Source organism: Vulpes lagopus, chromosome 4 (genome assembly GCF_018345385.1).
Source record: "Vulpes lagopus strain Blue_001 chromosome 4, ASM1834538v1, whole genome shotgun sequence".
NCBI classification, from domain to species: Eukaryota; Metazoa; Chordata; class Mammalia; order Carnivora; family Canidae; genus Vulpes; species Vulpes lagopus.
Genome location: NC_054827.1, coordinates 53,088,416 through 53,105,220, shown reverse-complemented (window position 1 = coordinate 53,105,220; position 16,805 = coordinate 53,088,416). Strand labels below are relative to the sequence as shown.

The following is a 16,805-nucleotide window of genomic DNA, read 5'->3' as shown; positions in this document are numbered from 1 at the left end:
CTTGACCATAATGTACATAGAGAATTTAATACAAAATAGGTGATAGTGACAGAACATGAGAGACTCCTAACTCTGGGAAATGAACAAGGGGTAGTGGAAGGGGAGGAGGGATGGGGGATGGGGTGAGTGGGTGACGGGCACTGAGGGGGGCATTTGACGGGTTAAGCACTGGGTGTTATACTATATGTTGGCAAATCGAACTCCAATAAAAAATATACAAAAAAAAATAGGTGATAGTCCTAAATGTAAAAGCTAAAACTGTAAAGTTTCCAAAAATAAAGGAGAAAAAATTTTGTAACCTTGGGTTAAGCCATGTGATTGTTGTGATTTCAATATGTCTTTGGTCTTCACCCCATTTCTGGCACAGAGTTCTTAAAACGCTTGGAATTTCCTAAGTGATGAGTGTCTTTTGTTATGTTAATGAGGACCTTTGAAAGGGGATTGGAGCTGGAGATTGAATCAATCGCCAATGGCCAATAATGTAGCTAATGATGCCAATGTAATGAAGCCGCCTTAAAAACCCAAAAGGACGTGGCTCAGAGTTTCCAGATTGGCGAGCATGCAGAGGTTCAGGAGAAGTAATGCCCCTGGAGAGGGCACAGAAGCTCTGAGTCCCTTCCCACATACCTTCCCCTATGCCCTACACATTTTTTCCACCTGGCTGTTCCTGGGTTATATAAATATATATTTAATAATAATAAATATATTATTATTAAAGTATATTATTAAAATAAATTTTAATCAAAATTAAAGTTCGTTTCTTGCAAGATACTTATAAAAGAATTGTACGGGAAAGTTACAGACACGGAGATGCAAATCATATCTGATAAAATACTGGTATACATAACTCCTACAGGTCAATAATGAAAAGACAACATAATAAAAAATAGGCAAAGGACTCAAACCAATACCTCAATAAGAAGACATACAAATAACCAATAAACGTGCTCAACATCAAGGAAATGAGAATTAAATCCATAAGGAGATGCACTATGTGCTACTAAAATAGTTAAAGCTTTAAAAACTACCAACTCCGAGTGTTAGTGAAGATGTGGGAAATGGGAACTCTGAATTATTGCTGTTGGGAAGGAAAAACAGTATAGTCATTTTAGAAAATAATTGGGCAGTTTCTTCAAAAGTTAAACATACACTTATCATCTGACCCAGCCTGGCAATTTCACTTCTAGGTTTTTACCCAAGGGAAGTGAAAATGTATGATCTTGAAATGACTTATACTCAGATAATCATGGCAGGTTTACACATAACGGTAAAAAACATAAAACAACTAAAATATTGATCAATAAGTAAGTTGGATAAACAAATTATGGCATATCCATACAATAGAATGGTAATAAGATACTTTTATATGCCACTGTATGGCAAAACATTTTGCTATAAAAATTGTTTTGCTAAGTGAAAGAAGCTAAACACAAAAGGATACACACTGTATGATTCTATTCACATCAAACCTAGAAAAGACAAACCTCAACTATAGTGACAGAGAACAGACCAGTGGTCGCAAAGGCCTGGGAGTGGAGGGCAGGTCAATGGAAATATGTAAAAGGGGAATTTTGGGTTATGAAAATATTCTTGATTTTGATTATGATGGTGGTGATACAACTGTATATATTTGTCAAACCTTATTGAACTATATATTAAGGATGGATACATTTTATTTGTGTAAATAATTATTTGTGTAAATAAAATAAATTGTATAACTCTAACAAGTTGATTAAAAAAGCAATAATTTCACTTCTAAGAATGTACCCCATAGAAATCATCTGAAACACAAACAATGGTTAATATTTGATGGTGTTTATAACTGTGAAAACTGAAAATATCCTGTGTCCTAGATAGTAATTACAGAAAGTTAGATAAATTATGGCATATCCTCTCAGTGGGATGTAGTAACCATAATTGTGTTTATAAGGAGTATATGATAACATGTCGACATATTTCTATCATTGTTAAGTGCAAAAAAACAGGATTCAGAAATTAAATATGCAGTATGTTTTCATAGATATAAAAATTAAGCATTTTCTTAAGCAACATAAAAGCAAAAGAATACAGCAAAAATATTATTACTTTTTTTCTAGTTTTCTATCTTTCAGATATTTTCTTTAATGACAGCATATTACCCTCATAATGAAGAAAATGAAAAGGAAGATATTACCAGTAAAAAACAGGTTATAATTTCAGAAACTGTGACATGTTATAAGATTAGAATGTTCTCATCCACAGTAATAAGTACTGGAAAATGGGCATCGGTTGGTCGGGACATGTCAGTATTTCTATAGAAATATTTAAGGAAGAGGATGTTCTGACTAAAGTGACAAACCCCAATTATCTAAGGTAGCACTATCATGCCCCTAGATTGGGGAAAGAAAGCATACAAAGTAATATTTCATTGATACAAGCATCTTGTTGACAATGCTTAATTCTATACTTCTGAGACTAAGAAATTTTCTGAGCTCTAATCTGTCTCCTGTGTGGGCCTACTTAGGAGGAACAGGGTACCTGGTTATAGATGGCTGGCCCAAATAACAGAGCCAGGTCTGTCAACCACTGAGAATGAATGAATGGTCAACCCAATAGCTGCACCCACACTTTTACCAGAGCAAGGCAGTTAATTACACAGACATAGGTCACCCCTGGCTGAATCCATAACATCATGTTGCTGAACGTACAAAGCTGGAACCATATACTCTTCTATAGTAATTGCAATGTAAAATCAAGTGCAGGCAAAAATTGCAAAAATTCTTTCAATATCATCACTTTATAACAGTAGCAGAAACAGGTTTAGAAAGAGATTTTTAGGTCATGCCAATTACATCCTGAGCTATGGTTTTTCTGCAAGTTCTATGGAGATCCTAGAATGCTACTCACCAATACTTTGTCCATCATCCCAGAATAGTTGGCCTTCAGCTTCCCCATTGTCATCCAGTGCAACAATCAATCCCATAAATTTTTGTCGGCTATGAAAAAAAGAAGGAGTTATTTTTATCTCGATTAGAGGTTGTAATAATGAAGGATGGTTTCTGTTGAAGGTATTACTCACCCAAAACAACAAAAAAATTAATGCATTAAAATGCACATAAAAATGCACATAGAGTTCTAAAAATAGGTAAGTTAAAAGGCATCTTCTTTACAAAAGAGCTTATTGCACATATTAAAGTTTCCTACATGGTTTAAAACAATTTTATTTTAAAAACTATACACATGAATGTCTACTATATAACACATCGAAGCATGAATACCATTAAACTGAGATGTACTTAGATATTTGTCTGTGAAAATATATTTTGCAAATAGCAATGGATTCCATCTCAAAGGATATATGTGCAAACCAATTTTTATTAAAGAGTCCTATTTAAATTATTTTATGCAATGAAAGAAAATATTTGTTTGAAATTTTGAGGTGGTTTCTTTATTCTTATTGTTTTTTTTAAAGATTGTATTTATTCATTCATGAGAGACACAGAGAGAGAGGCACAGACATAGGCAGAGGGAGAAGCAGGCTCCCTGCAGGGAGCCTGATGTGGGACTCGATCCCGGGACTCCAGGATCATGCCCTGAGCCAAAGGCAGATGCTTAACTGCTGAGCCACCCAGGCGTCCCTGAAGTGGTTTCTTTATAGTAGAAGCTTATAAATAATTATGATAAATAAACACCAAATATGTATAATTGATGTCCTTTGATTTGAATACATCTCAAAAAACTTAATTTTTAAAAGATTTAATTTTTAATAATTACACAAATTTTTTAGACATGGTTTTCTTGTGATTTAAAAAAAATAGATACCTAAACAAATACACATATAAGATATGAATTCCTTAGGAAGAAAACCACCAAACAACTCTTCAGTAGCTTCCAGATTGCTACAGAATAAAATGCAATTTCTGTCTTGGCATTTACAACCTTCCATGACCTGATCCTACCACGCTTGAATTGCATTTATTTTGTATTTCATCCCTCTCCCTATCTGCACTCCAGTTAAACTGAGCCGTCTACTACTCCCCAAACCAGACTCATTTTTCACCTTTAGCTCTTTAATACTCCCAGAATATTTCTTTCCTTGTCTTCATATATTCAAATCCTATTTATTATTCAAGACTCAGCTCAAAGCCCTCTTTCATATGAAATCATGCTTTATACCACAAGGCTAAGTTAACATCTCTCCTTTTAAATGGTTATAGTTTTTTTATGTGTGTCTCTCTTGACATAACATATTCCCTTTAATTTAGTAAATGTACACAGATATATGAACATAAATAAAATATATAAATAAAAATAAACTATACTGAGCTGACCAAAGCAGACTTCGAAATAAGCACTAAATCATCCTTGGACAGCCATCACAAATCAAAGAATTCATTAATATTCCCAGCTTTTTTTAATAATGTGGAAAGAGGTAAATGCTACCGTCCTCAAGAAAATTTTTGCCCAGGGGTGACTGAGTAGCTCAGTTGGTTAAGCATTGGATTCTTGATTTTGGCTCAGGTAACGATCTCAGGATCATGAGATGGAGCCCTCCAACTTGGTGCTCAGCATGGAGTCTGCTTACGATTCTTTTCAACTCCCTTGTCCGTCTCCCCCTTCCCACCCCCATGTGCACTGTCTCTCTCTCTCTCTCACACACACACAGAAAAGAAAAGAAAAGAGAAAAGAAAAGAAAAGAAAAGAAAAGAAAAGAAAAGAAAAGAAAAGAAAAGAAAAGAGAAAAGAAAAGGGAAGGGAAGGGAAGGAAAGGAAAGGAAAGGAAAGGAAAGGAAAGGAAAGGAAAGGAAAGGAAAGGAAAGGAAAGGAAAGGAAAGGAAAGAAATTAAAAAATAATTTCGTCCTAGGCTTTGGACACAGAGCTACAGATAAAAGATCTCCCCAAGACTGACTTCATGAACGCAACCTCCCCCAAGTCACTCAGAAGGTACTTACAGAATTGAATCAATGAGACCATCTGTAAGTGGGTTTATTTATCCCCTGAGCCCTGGTTAAGGCAAGCAGCTCCATTCAAGGTGACCTCATTACCAAGGTGAGGCCAAGGACAAAGTGAGGCCTTTGGAACCATTGGCCCCCTTACCTGGCGTGAGTGTTCATCGCAGGCTCTTGCCAAGGCAGGATGTAGCCTCCTCTGATGTGAAGGTTGATGTGGTCAAGGGGAGCGTTCAGGATTTTCCACTGCCCTGTTGATACACTGCCAGATTCCTAGAAGAGAGAATACAGGCAGGGAAGGATGAAGATAAAGAGATGGAATGAATGCTGCAAGCTTTAATACAACAAGTCTTTCCAAGCCTGCTGGAAAGTCAGCAAGAAACGGCAAGTCAAAGGAGAAAAATCGCTGATTTCAGCTTTGTTGAGAACTCTGGAAATCTAGTCTTTTCTCTGTATCCTTCAGGAAAGATGGGGGTGGAAGAAAAGTCACTGTGATATGGGAGGCAGGTTTTACCTAATTATGCTTTTGTGTATACTTTTACATAAGCAAATCTTGCTTGGCTGTAAGGTTGAAAACTCCTGCCTTGGAAATGAGGTGCCTCAAAGTCAAGAGAACGCGCTGGCCACCCTTCTAGCCAGCATGGGCCAGTCTGATTCTTCACAAAATGTAGGTTCTTACCGTGCTGTAGTCATACCAACGAGCTCTGGGAAAATAAGCGCTGACCTGAAACTTGTTCTGAAACATAAAATCGACATGTCATTATGCATATTCCAATAACTTAATTATTAAAATTATTATTAAAATAATCATTAAAATTCTTTCTGTAGAACAAAACTACAAATGAGAATTTTATTAATGATTTTAAGAGTTTGGGAAGTTTGAAATGGAAAAGATCTGAGAAAATTCTTCAAACATAGAAAAATTCATTTATAAACAAGATACACTTTATGAAGATATGGGGTAATGAGACACTAAAATGAGAAATCAGTTGGGGTTGTGAAGTTTTCATTAATGGAGATTTTGAAAAAAGAAAAAGATCTCCCTTAAATATTCTAGAAAGATATTTACTAGAAAATAGCTAGTGGGACAAGATGACCTTTAAAACGCCCTTCTTGTACTTTATTTATTTTTATTTACTTTTTATCTAATTTTTTTTCCTTCTTGTACTTTAGATTGTGTAACTGAGGGTTTCTGATCTCTGATGGAAAACTCACATTTTCCAGCACAGGGCTGATTAAGATGGCAGGGCCCAACATGAACTGGCAGTCGATGACCCATGTTTTACGGTCATTCGTAAACCTTCAAAAGAAAAAATACGAGAATACCCAGCAGCCTGTGAGGACTGTGGCAGAGGACTATCCCCAAGACCCAGCCAGAACCTCTGCTTGGGGAGACAGGCCGTACTCACTCATGGAGCAGGGGCCGCACAACGGTGCTGCCCTCCACGTGGGCTTTATGCATCAGAGTGTAGAGGTAGGGCAGCAGGGTGTATCTGGTCTCAAGGACTTTTCTTGAGAACATCTCGAAGGTTGAATTCCAGGCCACAGGATCTTGTCTCTAAAAAGGTAAAAGAACATGTGGCAGATATTTCTTTACATCATCCTAATGGTATCAGAAAAGGGTCAGCAGGCACGTACATGTCCCACATACCAGTTACTGGGATCTCACCCTTCATTTCTACCCTTTCTCTTCCCCTTGCTATCCTGCTAATCCATGCTACTTGCTTCTCACTGTTTATCACTGACTCCTAAGTCCGCTATACAGCCCTGGAGAGACAGGTCTCTATGCAGCATTGACAGAGCGTGGATGGATTTGAATAAAATAAAAATTCTCCAAAGAAAGGGAGCTGCTCTTGTTTTAGCCCCATAGGGAGCTCTAAACCCCTCTGTCCTCATAGGCATACATCCCCCAAGACATGAACAGAGGTCTATTCTTGAGAATTGCTTATAATTCTGGGGTTTTGAACTCTGTGGGTTTTATAAGAAGTGGAGGTTCTGATTTTTATGATTTTTTGTCCTCATCCTACTCAGAAATATGATACTTTTGAGGGTAAAAATGAAGTTGTGATTCAAGAGCGCAAAACATGGTGGCACCAAGCTGCTGCCTCACCCTTGTCCCCATGGTGTTGTGGTTTCTGGAAAATGGATAAAAGGCCCCCAGTTGCATCCAGCGAATACACATCTCGTATTCGGCATTTCCAAAGAAGCCACAAATATCTGCTCCTGTCTGAGAAGATGCAAAATCAGAGCATGAGGTGGGACATTTTGTAGGTTGCGGGCGCTCTGGGGTCTGACTGGTTAGCGACGGCCCCAGTATAACTTACATACGGTATTCCAAAGAGACTGAACTCCATCATGCCTGCAATGAGAAGACACAGCTGTGTTGGACGAAGCAGCCCTTTCAGAGGGTAGGTTTGCCCTTTCTCTTCCATACCCTATTTGGAAGCCCTGGGCCACCTATGATGAAAATATCGAAAGATGGGTATAGACTATAAACTAAAATTCACACCCACAGAGAAGTCAGCTGCTGCTGCTTCTGCTGCCCATGTGGATGGTACCTGGACATAACCAATGCGGCTGCCAGCACACAACCCAGTCCCCTCCCAGCCAGCAGAGGCCCCTGGGAGTAGGCCCACACACCAATGACAGACTTCTTCAGCTGGTCCCACGCGGCCGTGTTGTCACCCAGCCAGTGGCCTCCCCAGCGGCCAGAAGAGGGGAATGTGGAGCGGGTGATGACGACCCCTCGCTGTCCCGTCACCTCCTGCACAGCTCTGATCGGAGGGGAACAAGGAGGTGAATTGAGGGCGAATTTGAGGGTGGACAGCTATGGAACAACATTACAGAGAGCAGCCCCAGTCTGGAGTGTGAGGCGGCAATGGCACTCCATTCTGAGCCAGAAAGCATCTTCCCCAGAAGCATCTGGTGTTTAAAAGTGATGCTAAGTGTCATGGCAGGACTACTGGAGATCTATCATCACTTAAATGTGGATTTCCTTTTTTAAAAAAAATTAAATTGACTAGTTGTCTACATAGAGGTGGGAAGAAGGAGCAGAGGGAGGTATGCGACAGGTGTTTACTCTAACCCAGGTAATATCCTGGTCACTCCCATGTACATGGTCTAAAAACCATGATAGACATGTCATGGAAGGTTTCTAGACATATCATGAGGAAGGTTTCCTTGGCCTCCTTTTACTGTTACAAAACTGAGACTCAGAGAAGTTAGACAATGTGTCAGAGGACATTTAAAGAGTAAGGAGACAGATCTGGGATCCAAATGAGAGTATGTATGACTATAGCTCTTCGGCAATATTCTCTCTCTGTATTTGTGGCTACTCCTCACAAAGTGGGATAAATTTGGCACACGAGGACAAATACACACAAAAGATGTTCAGATATGTCCATATGGATGGTGGATCTTTTGCCTGCAGCCTCAGTAAGAAAATAAAAACAATTGTCTGAGAGAAAAATCAATGGAACAAAAGAGAAAGTCTATTAACAGAACCGAGTACGTAATTCAATCCACACATTTGCTGAAGGAAGCATTATAAATCAATAGACACAGATGAATTATTCAATAAAGGATGTCAGGAAATGGGGCTAGCTACTCTGGTGGAGATTAATCCATTAGGTCAGTTCCAATATTTCACACCAACATAAATCCCCACGTGGATGGACACACACACACACACACACATACACACACACACACACTCACTCCTACACACAAATCTGAATGAGAGATAATGAAGGCCTGAAATAAAGCAGGAATAGACAGGAAGGGTGGATGTGAGCGATGCAAAGAGCTCTGTCACTGGCCATTGCAGAACTCTAGAAATTAACCAGCTCTAAAGAAATGAAAATTCTCTATCCAAGGGAAACTACTAAATCTTGGCAAGACAGTGAGGCCTGTGGGATTTGAACTTGGGGCTGTTCCTAGCTGACCCCATCCCTAGTGCAGTGGCTCCAAAAGCCAGCAGCCCCGGCAGCAGCCTCAGAGGTCTGACCTCTTTGGAGGCTCTGTTAAAAGCACCAGCCCCAGAGCATAATTAATACTTTGCTTTTAGCTTCCAGACCCCTGGAGAAATCTCCATTCCCACGGTGTTGTGGCCATTTGATTGGACTCACAGCGCAACTCAGCAGGGGAAAAAAAATAATTCTCAAGCTAGGGAATTACCAAAACAATAACAATCCTCTGGCACCATCACAGGTATTCGGGCTGGGGTTCAGTTGGGACAAACAAAGCTTGGCTGGTCTTAGAGTACATCCCGGAGAAGTAGAACCACGGAGCACTTTATAAAGCACCTACATATTCCTGGGGATTGACAGGACAGCACATGCACAAGGCTCTGGGCATGCCTGGGAAAGAGCCACGAAAGGAGAAAATTCCAGTGACTCACTGGCTGGACCTGAGATCCTGAGTCAGCGGGAAGTGAAAGGTAGTGCTGTCCTACAAATTGCCTCAAGTTGAAGGCATGGCTTTTCATACTTACCCCTTGGCCAAGGGTAAAAGACATAGAAGAAGCAAGGCATCCAGGGGACCAGGGAGGCCTTAACTTTCCCTTCAGCTTGACTACACTTTAGGCAGGCTTCTTCCTTTTTTTTTTTTTTTTTTAAGTTTTTTATTTATTTGTTTAAGTAATCTCAACACCCAGTGTGGGACTTGAACTCATGACCCCGCGATCAAGACTTGCAGGCTCTTAGGACTGAGCCAGCCACTCTAGGAATACACTCACTCGTAGGTGGGTCTGGTCTGGGCCCATCCGTACAGGCTGTGAACGTCATAGTGCCGCACCCGTGAGCCATCTGGCAGGATCTGCTCACTCTCCATGCACAAGGTCTTGATGCTCAGGCCCTTGTCCCTGGACTCCAAATCTGAGTGGAAATGCCGAGTTAACTTCCCAAAATAACCTGCTTTGTGCATTCACCAGAAATGCTCATTGCCTTGCTTTTTCTCTATTTCAATCAACAACTTTGTTACCAGTGACAGTTGGGATTTCAAGAACTCTTTTGTCTAGAGAATCAACATCCTGTGACTTTATAACTAATGAAGGGTCAGGACACAGTGAGGAGCTGGGGAAGGCCCACTTCATTTTCTTCTGGTATTTGTAGAATGCAATCAGAGCCCACTCAACAGCACAATAAATTCCTTTGTTATTAAGACTGTTTTTTCCACTAGATGGTACCATTCTCAAGGGAATGGATCTCGTTTCAACCAACAGTATTAAGGTCTCCATTTTCTGTTTTTGGTGGATGTGTGTGTGTGTGTGTGTGTGTGTGTGTGTGTTTAAAGATTATATTTATTTATTCATGAGAGACACAGAGAAAGAAGCAGAGACATAAGACATAAGACATAAGACATAGAGGTAGAAGCAGGCTCTCTGTGGGCAGTCTAATGCGGGACTTGATCCCAGGATCCTGGGATCAGGACCTGAGCAGAAGGCAATGCGCAGCCACTGAGCCACCCAGACATTCTGCATTGCGTGGCTTCTTTCATAATACATCATGTCATTATTTCTCTGCCTGATTAGTAATTTACTCTTGTTCAGGGTAATCTATATTGTATTTGGGATTTTGTGTCATGTGTACAAGTACTTTCTTTTTCCAAAATTAGGGTTCACTTTGACAGGAAGAGGGAAACTTTCAGAGTTTTTGAGTAGGGAAGTAATTTGAGGAAGGAATCATTTACATACATGGCATATAGGGTGGATTATTAAGAATTTCATCACTGCAGCCTTTGACAGATCCATCCACAAAGTTTGAGGGCTCATTCATATCCTGCAAAGAGTCAACAAACATTCTGTGATGTCAGAGGCAGTGGGGCCTTTTCTTTGGAGGACACTGACCTCACAGAGATAAACACACCCTAGGTAAGCCCTCAGCTAGTCATTTCATTGACTTTGTTTACTCTGAGGCATTGACCCAAATGGAATCTAAGAATCTATGTACATCTAAGTAGAGTTTTAAACTCCCAGTTTACCTGGCATTTTTAAACTTGGGAGGATCATTTCATAGTAGCACAGATATGGAGATTATGCTGGATCCATGACCTAAGGAGATTTCTTGATACATCTCCCAACACAAGAAGGCCACCTTTGTTTTCTTGTGTGTGAATTATACACTTTTTTTATCTGTGGCCAATGGTTGCCATTACCTTCCTTTACTCTTTCTCAGTCTAATTCTGACATCAGCAGAGACCAAATACAGGAGGAGTGTCTCGCTTTCTGTGGTAGATGCAGTCCTGAAGAGTTGTAGGTGACTCAGAAACAAATATGGAGATCAAATCATTCTCGGGGCTTATTACTTAAAGGCAAGAAGTAGCTGTTCCCAAGGTGAATGTTCACTGCCTACTTTATTCGCAGAAAAGTTAAGATTTTGTAAATCGGACTACCTTAAACCAGACATACTAAGGGCAAAGGCAAGTATTTGGGGGAACTGTTTACTATTTTGAGTTTTTCAGTTGCATCTTCTTTCCAGCAGAACAAATATCCCAGAGTGATCATCTCCCTATTCCTCAGAGCTACCCATACCTCTTCACTACCTGCTTTGCCTGTTCAGGCTAATATTTCATATGTCTGCTTTGGGCCTATCTACCCCAAGAATAGTGGCCAGAGAAGCCCCAGGGCTGATAGTGGGCTTATAGGTTTGTCTCTGGGTGAATTATGAGCTTCTTTCAGCCTAGTCCAGACCTATGAAGCTCTTGAGAGCTAGCCTAGAATATGCTCAGGATTTCAGGCCACTGGACAGTGAGGAAGAAAGTTAGAACACTGATATGCCTCCCATCCCTAGGAGAACACAAATAGAACAACCTTTGGGCACATATCCCACAGACATCTCTAGAAGCCCTACTCTTAAGCCCAGTTGACAGGTGTGACAAATATCTGAACAGGCCTTTGAAGATGAGTCTGTACCCTCACTATGGTAAATATCTATTGTCTCTTGAATTCATGCCTTGCCCTCACTAGCTCTACCTGTATCATAAGATACAGGACTGTCAAGCTCCTGTAGTGTTAGCTTCTGGGTAATTTGACCAATGGGAGGCACTGGCCAACGACTGGAGGGTGGGAGATAAGAGAAGCTGGGGTATTTGTCCCTCTCCCTCTTTCTCTGGCAGCATCTCCAGCAGTGGCACATCTCTTCCACTGGCTCCAGTCACAAGCATGTTCCTGGGCAGACCCACAATCATCTCTGTCTCTGGGGATCCAGCACCTCAATTGTACAAGAGTATCCCTCTCTCTTACTCCTTCAGCCTTAGTTCCCTCTTTTGCTAGTCTCTGAATTCCCTCTCCATGGTTTGACTGCCAACATTTCCAAAGAAAAAACAAGGGTACACTTACAATCCACAGTCCATCAAACTTCAAGCTCTTTGTTGAGTCTCGAGGGTTTACATAGAGCTCTTTTATTTCCGTCTTCCACCACGCAACTGTGCTATTACGTAAGAAGTCAGGAAAAGCAACGTGGGCTCTGTAAAGCTGTAAGAGTAACACATCCTCTCACACTGGGTCTTTGCCTATCCAGGAAGGGGAGTCTGGGGACCAGGAAGGGGCGATGAACAGGTCTTTGTGCAAGGGTCTAAAACTAGCCTCAGCTCTGCTATTGCTTCTACTGAGTTTACTGGGAACACAAAGAGATCAGAGAAGGCTGATTGCCTTCTTTATTCTCCTAGAAGGAGGTTATATAGTCTTAAATCTCCTTTAAACATGAGATTCATTTTATTACTGGGCCTTTAATCATATGAACTGGAAAATTAACTGTCTGTGTCTAAATGATCGAACTTGAGATATACAAGTGATTTTTCTACACTGGCCAAATAAAGGAGACCAGTCATCCAGAGAAAAGTGAGCTGCAGGGTGAAGGGGATGCTACATGCCCAGAATGATGTGACATCAAGTGCTGAGGTCAAAAATATTACTCCTTTTAACTGGCTGGCATATTTTTTTTATATGGAGACAATTCATTAAAAAGGCTGTTCATAACCTCTCCAGTGAAAATATTTTGGACTTCATTATTTTTCAAGCAACATTGGATTTAAATAAAATATAACCTATTAAAGGCACGCATGTGGAGACATTTCACTTGATTTCCTTCTACACATATCCAGTTTAGTTGCTTGTTGTGTTTTCTGTTTGAGGATCTCTTTCTCCCAAGAAATTACCAGTTGATAAGCATGCTCAGAGAGCTGCTTAACCAAGTTCTGGGATAAAACTTATAAGTATCCAGATGTTTAGGGCAATGTGGACAAAAATCTGCATGTAACTATACCTTAACCTGAGTTTCATGGTCAAGGGATGTATCCACATTCACATTGGGTAGATCTGGCCAAACCTAGAGCAAAAGAAGAAAAATTAAGGCCTCTAAAAGGCATTGCATATGGATCATGAGATGATTCACATGTTAGACTCTATTGACTTGCATCTCCATAAAATTCTTGAAGATCTTTGCCATTAATTAAATTATAAAATCTGAATATGTGAAATTCTCTTAGGGGAAAATAGGTTGGGTTTCCTTGACTCATTTCATAAATTTTCAAAATGATTAAGTTCAAAAATGAAATGAACTAAATCTTTTTTAAACATATCCTCTAAACAATCACCTTTCAAATGATTGCTCTGTGTCTGTCATAGACATATACAAAATTCTTTTTTTTTATTATTTATGATAGTCATACACAGAGAGAGAGAGAGAGAGAGAGAGGCAGAGACACAGGCAGAGGGAGAAGCAGGCTCCATGCACTGGGAGCCCAATGTGGGATTCGATCCTGGGTCTCCAGGATCGCGCCCTGGGCCAAAGGCAGGCACCAAACTGCTGTGCCACCCAGGGATCCCCATATACAAAATTCTCTTCATAAATTACAAATTTAAAGCATGACTCTAAAAAACTAAGATTGAATTCACTCACAACCCATAAACTTCGGTTCAATATGCTTAAGCAGCATTATCACTTATTGGGGACCCCAAATATACATAGCATTAAAAAATCCAGAGTTTCAACCAATCTCATCTATAACTAGAAGGACATTAACTATATACATTCATTCATTCATCAGCAAACATTTACAGAGCACTTACTATATATGATAGGCACTGTACTATAATCTGTATTTACTGAGATTTAAGTAAGATGGTCCTTTTTTTTTTTTCAAAAAAAAAAAAGATGGTCCTTGTTTTCTTTTTTTCTAAAAAGGATGTATTTATTTATTTTAGCGAGAGAATGAGCAGGGGTAGAGGCAGAGGGAGAGAATCTTCAAGCAGACTTCACTGAGCCTAGAGTCTGACACAAGGCTCTATCCCAGAACCCCAAGATTATGACCTGAACCAAAACAAAGAGTTAGACTCTCAACCCACTGATTCACCCAGGTGCCCTGATCATCCTTGTTTTCAAGGAGTTCACAGATAAAATGTGCATGCTAAGTGACATGCTATCCTCTTGAGGATACTAATATAGAAAAAGGAAGAAACAGGGAGAGCTAAACTGGTCATTGAATGCTTCATAGGAGACATTTGAGTTGGTCTTGAAGGGCAGATATTATCTGCCTAAGCTGAGAAGGCAACATTCAAAGGCATGGTAAGCATGGCATGTATCTAGAACAACAGGAAGTAGCATAATACAGTAATGGAGCAGAGTCTGAATGCTGGCTAGGAGCTTCTATCATCTGGGGTCAGGAAGTTCGCCCACAATCCTATTGCTATAAATCAAACAGATGAAGAACCGAGGTCACAAAAAGGAACTAAAGGAGACAAAAGGAGGAGAATCTACAGGACTTCATGGTTTATTCAGGAATGAAGGATGCAAGCATCATAGGTAAAAGATGAATGCAAGCTTTGAGTGGGGGTGCCTGGCAGACACAGACTTCAGAGCTATTCTTAAAGGAATTCTTTAGGTTGTTACATGACCAGCTGACATGCATAAGGGGTAGAGCACCAGAATATTTCCAGACAATAAAACAAAGCTTACTGATATTTTAGAGAATTAGACCTGTAACCTTGGTCTTATTAATCAGCATCAGGCAAATTTCTACTCATTCATAATTTATTAATTACCCAATATATTTTGCCAAGATTTATAGACACTCTCTTTTAATCAAGACATTCTGTTGCTGATTAATGATAGACACCTTCTCCCAAGGCTTACCTTTCCCCAGACAATGTCATTCTTGCCAGGCCATTTGATGAATACATTGTTCTCCTGCCCTCTGGTGAATGGGAGATACTGAGTCTCATTGCCAGAAATGGCTGGGTCCTGCAAAGCAAGGGTTTAAAACAAAGAACATGAGAAGAATATCTCCAAGACAAAAAAAAAAAAAAAAAAAGAAAACCATAGATAATTTGCCTCACATCTATAAAGTTCTCGAGGAATTAAGTACACTGTTTGAAAACATTCCTGGAGATAACCAAGTTGATAAGACATTTCCCTCCCACGAAGAAGGCCAATTTTATTGTGCTTCCACTCCTGAAGAACATGAAGCTTCTTTCTTCTGTGGCCCAACTTATGTATCCAAAGTGGCTTCCCTGTTCACCCCATTCCATACAGGCCTCAGTTACTCTATATAGTATCCTATTTCATAATTGTCACTATCTGAAGTACAAATCGCCACTATCTGAAATGATCTTTTTTAATGTTTATTTAATGGCTGTCTCCGTTTGATAGAATAAAATCCTTGTAAGAAAAAGAACAATGTCTTATTCATTAATTTAGATTACACACACACACACACACACACACACACACAATTTTTAGAACAGTGATTTTCAAAACCCACTATTTAATTAATACTTGAATGAATGAATAAAAGTCAGCAAATAATGTTTCATTTTTTGGAAGCTAGAAGGGAAGACCATTTGCAGGTAACTACTTCTGTGTTTATCAAAGTATAGCTTCCAATGCAAAGTAACGAATTGGGGTTCTGGATCTTAGGTCAGTTGTTTGTGAGTTTAATTAGGAAGAAATAAGTCCCCTGAGCCTCACCATTGCTGGGTAATGATACAACTGGAGTGGGTTTTGAATGCCTTAAGGTAAAGATTAGACTAGGATATAGCTATTCCTCCAAGGCACAGCCTGAAACAGTCAGGCTTTTTGGATGTTGTTGCTATAGTCAGTGTTTCAGTCCACAGTTCTAACCCTAACCAAGGGAATCCTAATAATAAATTACATCCCAGTGACAGTTGTAAAAAATCAATATTGCAAAACATAACCTTTTGAAAGCCAATTTTCATTTGCTCTGTCCTCCTTTGTTTATTTGCTTTTTAAAACTTAAAAAAAAAACAATTATAATGTCACAGGAAGTTGAAAAAAAATGTACAGAGAAATCTTATGTACCCTTAATTTAGTTTCCCTCAATGGTACTATTTTAAAGCCATGAACACAGAAACAGAAAATGGGCTCTAATCTTCTAAGTACTTACCAGAATGAGAATGAATCTCATGCCATCTTTCTTCATTTCATCAATCAGGAGACTGAGGTTTTGGAAGTTGGGGCTGAGAGTGAAGTCCAGCTTCCGGTCCATGTAATCGATGTCTACATGCTGGACATCCTACAGGAAGGAGCAGCAAGATGCTGGGGATCCTACAGCAGGACCCATCAGGGCACACAAACAGCTCTGCTAACCCTAGCCCAGGTCCCTCCTAATTTGTCCCATACCACCCCCACTTCCCACCCCCCACCCCCCATCACTGACTTTTCAATTCTGCTGATTGAAATTATTTTCTGATTCCTGCATACAGATCACCTGTCCCCATCCTTTTCCTTCTGTTTCTCTAACTGGAATTCTCTTTCCTTTCCCTCCCTTAATTCATGTCTTTTCCACTCTTCAAACTTGGTGAGCCTATCAAAGTGCTAGTTGAATGTTCAAGGGTAGAAAGCAGGACTTCTCTGAGAAGC

General features: G+C 39.8%; 1 protein-coding gene across 2 annotated transcripts in view; it reads right to left on the bottom strand.

Moving 5' to 3' along the window:
• Positions 1-16,805, bottom strand: part of LOC121489170 (probable maltase-glucoamylase 2) — a 90,350-nt gene that overhangs the window by 17,421 nt on the left and 56,124 nt on the right. For both annotated transcript variants that reach the window (XM_041751801.1, XM_041751802.1), the window contains exons 32-45: positions 16,330-16,458; positions 15,060-15,167; positions 13,191-13,253; positions 12,266-12,400; positions 10,622-10,706; positions 9,665-9,803; positions 7,570-7,703; positions 7,254-7,288; positions 7,040-7,156; positions 6,339-6,487; positions 6,145-6,229; positions 5,609-5,665; positions 5,078-5,202; positions 2,887-2,975 (exon numbers count right to left, since the gene is read on the bottom strand). In XM_041751801.1, the coding sequence (XP_041607735.1) occupies positions 2,887-2,975; positions 5,078-5,202; positions 5,609-5,665; positions 6,145-6,229; positions 6,339-6,487; positions 7,040-7,156; positions 7,254-7,288; positions 7,570-7,703; positions 9,665-9,803; positions 10,622-10,706; positions 12,266-12,400; positions 13,191-13,253; positions 15,060-15,167; positions 16,330-16,458 (1,450 nt within the window). The remainder of the gene's footprint in view (positions 1-2,886; positions 2,976-5,077; positions 5,203-5,608; positions 5,666-6,144; positions 6,230-6,338; positions 6,488-7,039; positions 7,157-7,253; positions 7,289-7,569; positions 7,704-9,664; positions 9,804-10,621; positions 10,707-12,265; positions 12,401-13,190; positions 13,254-15,059; positions 15,168-16,329; positions 16,459-16,805) is intronic.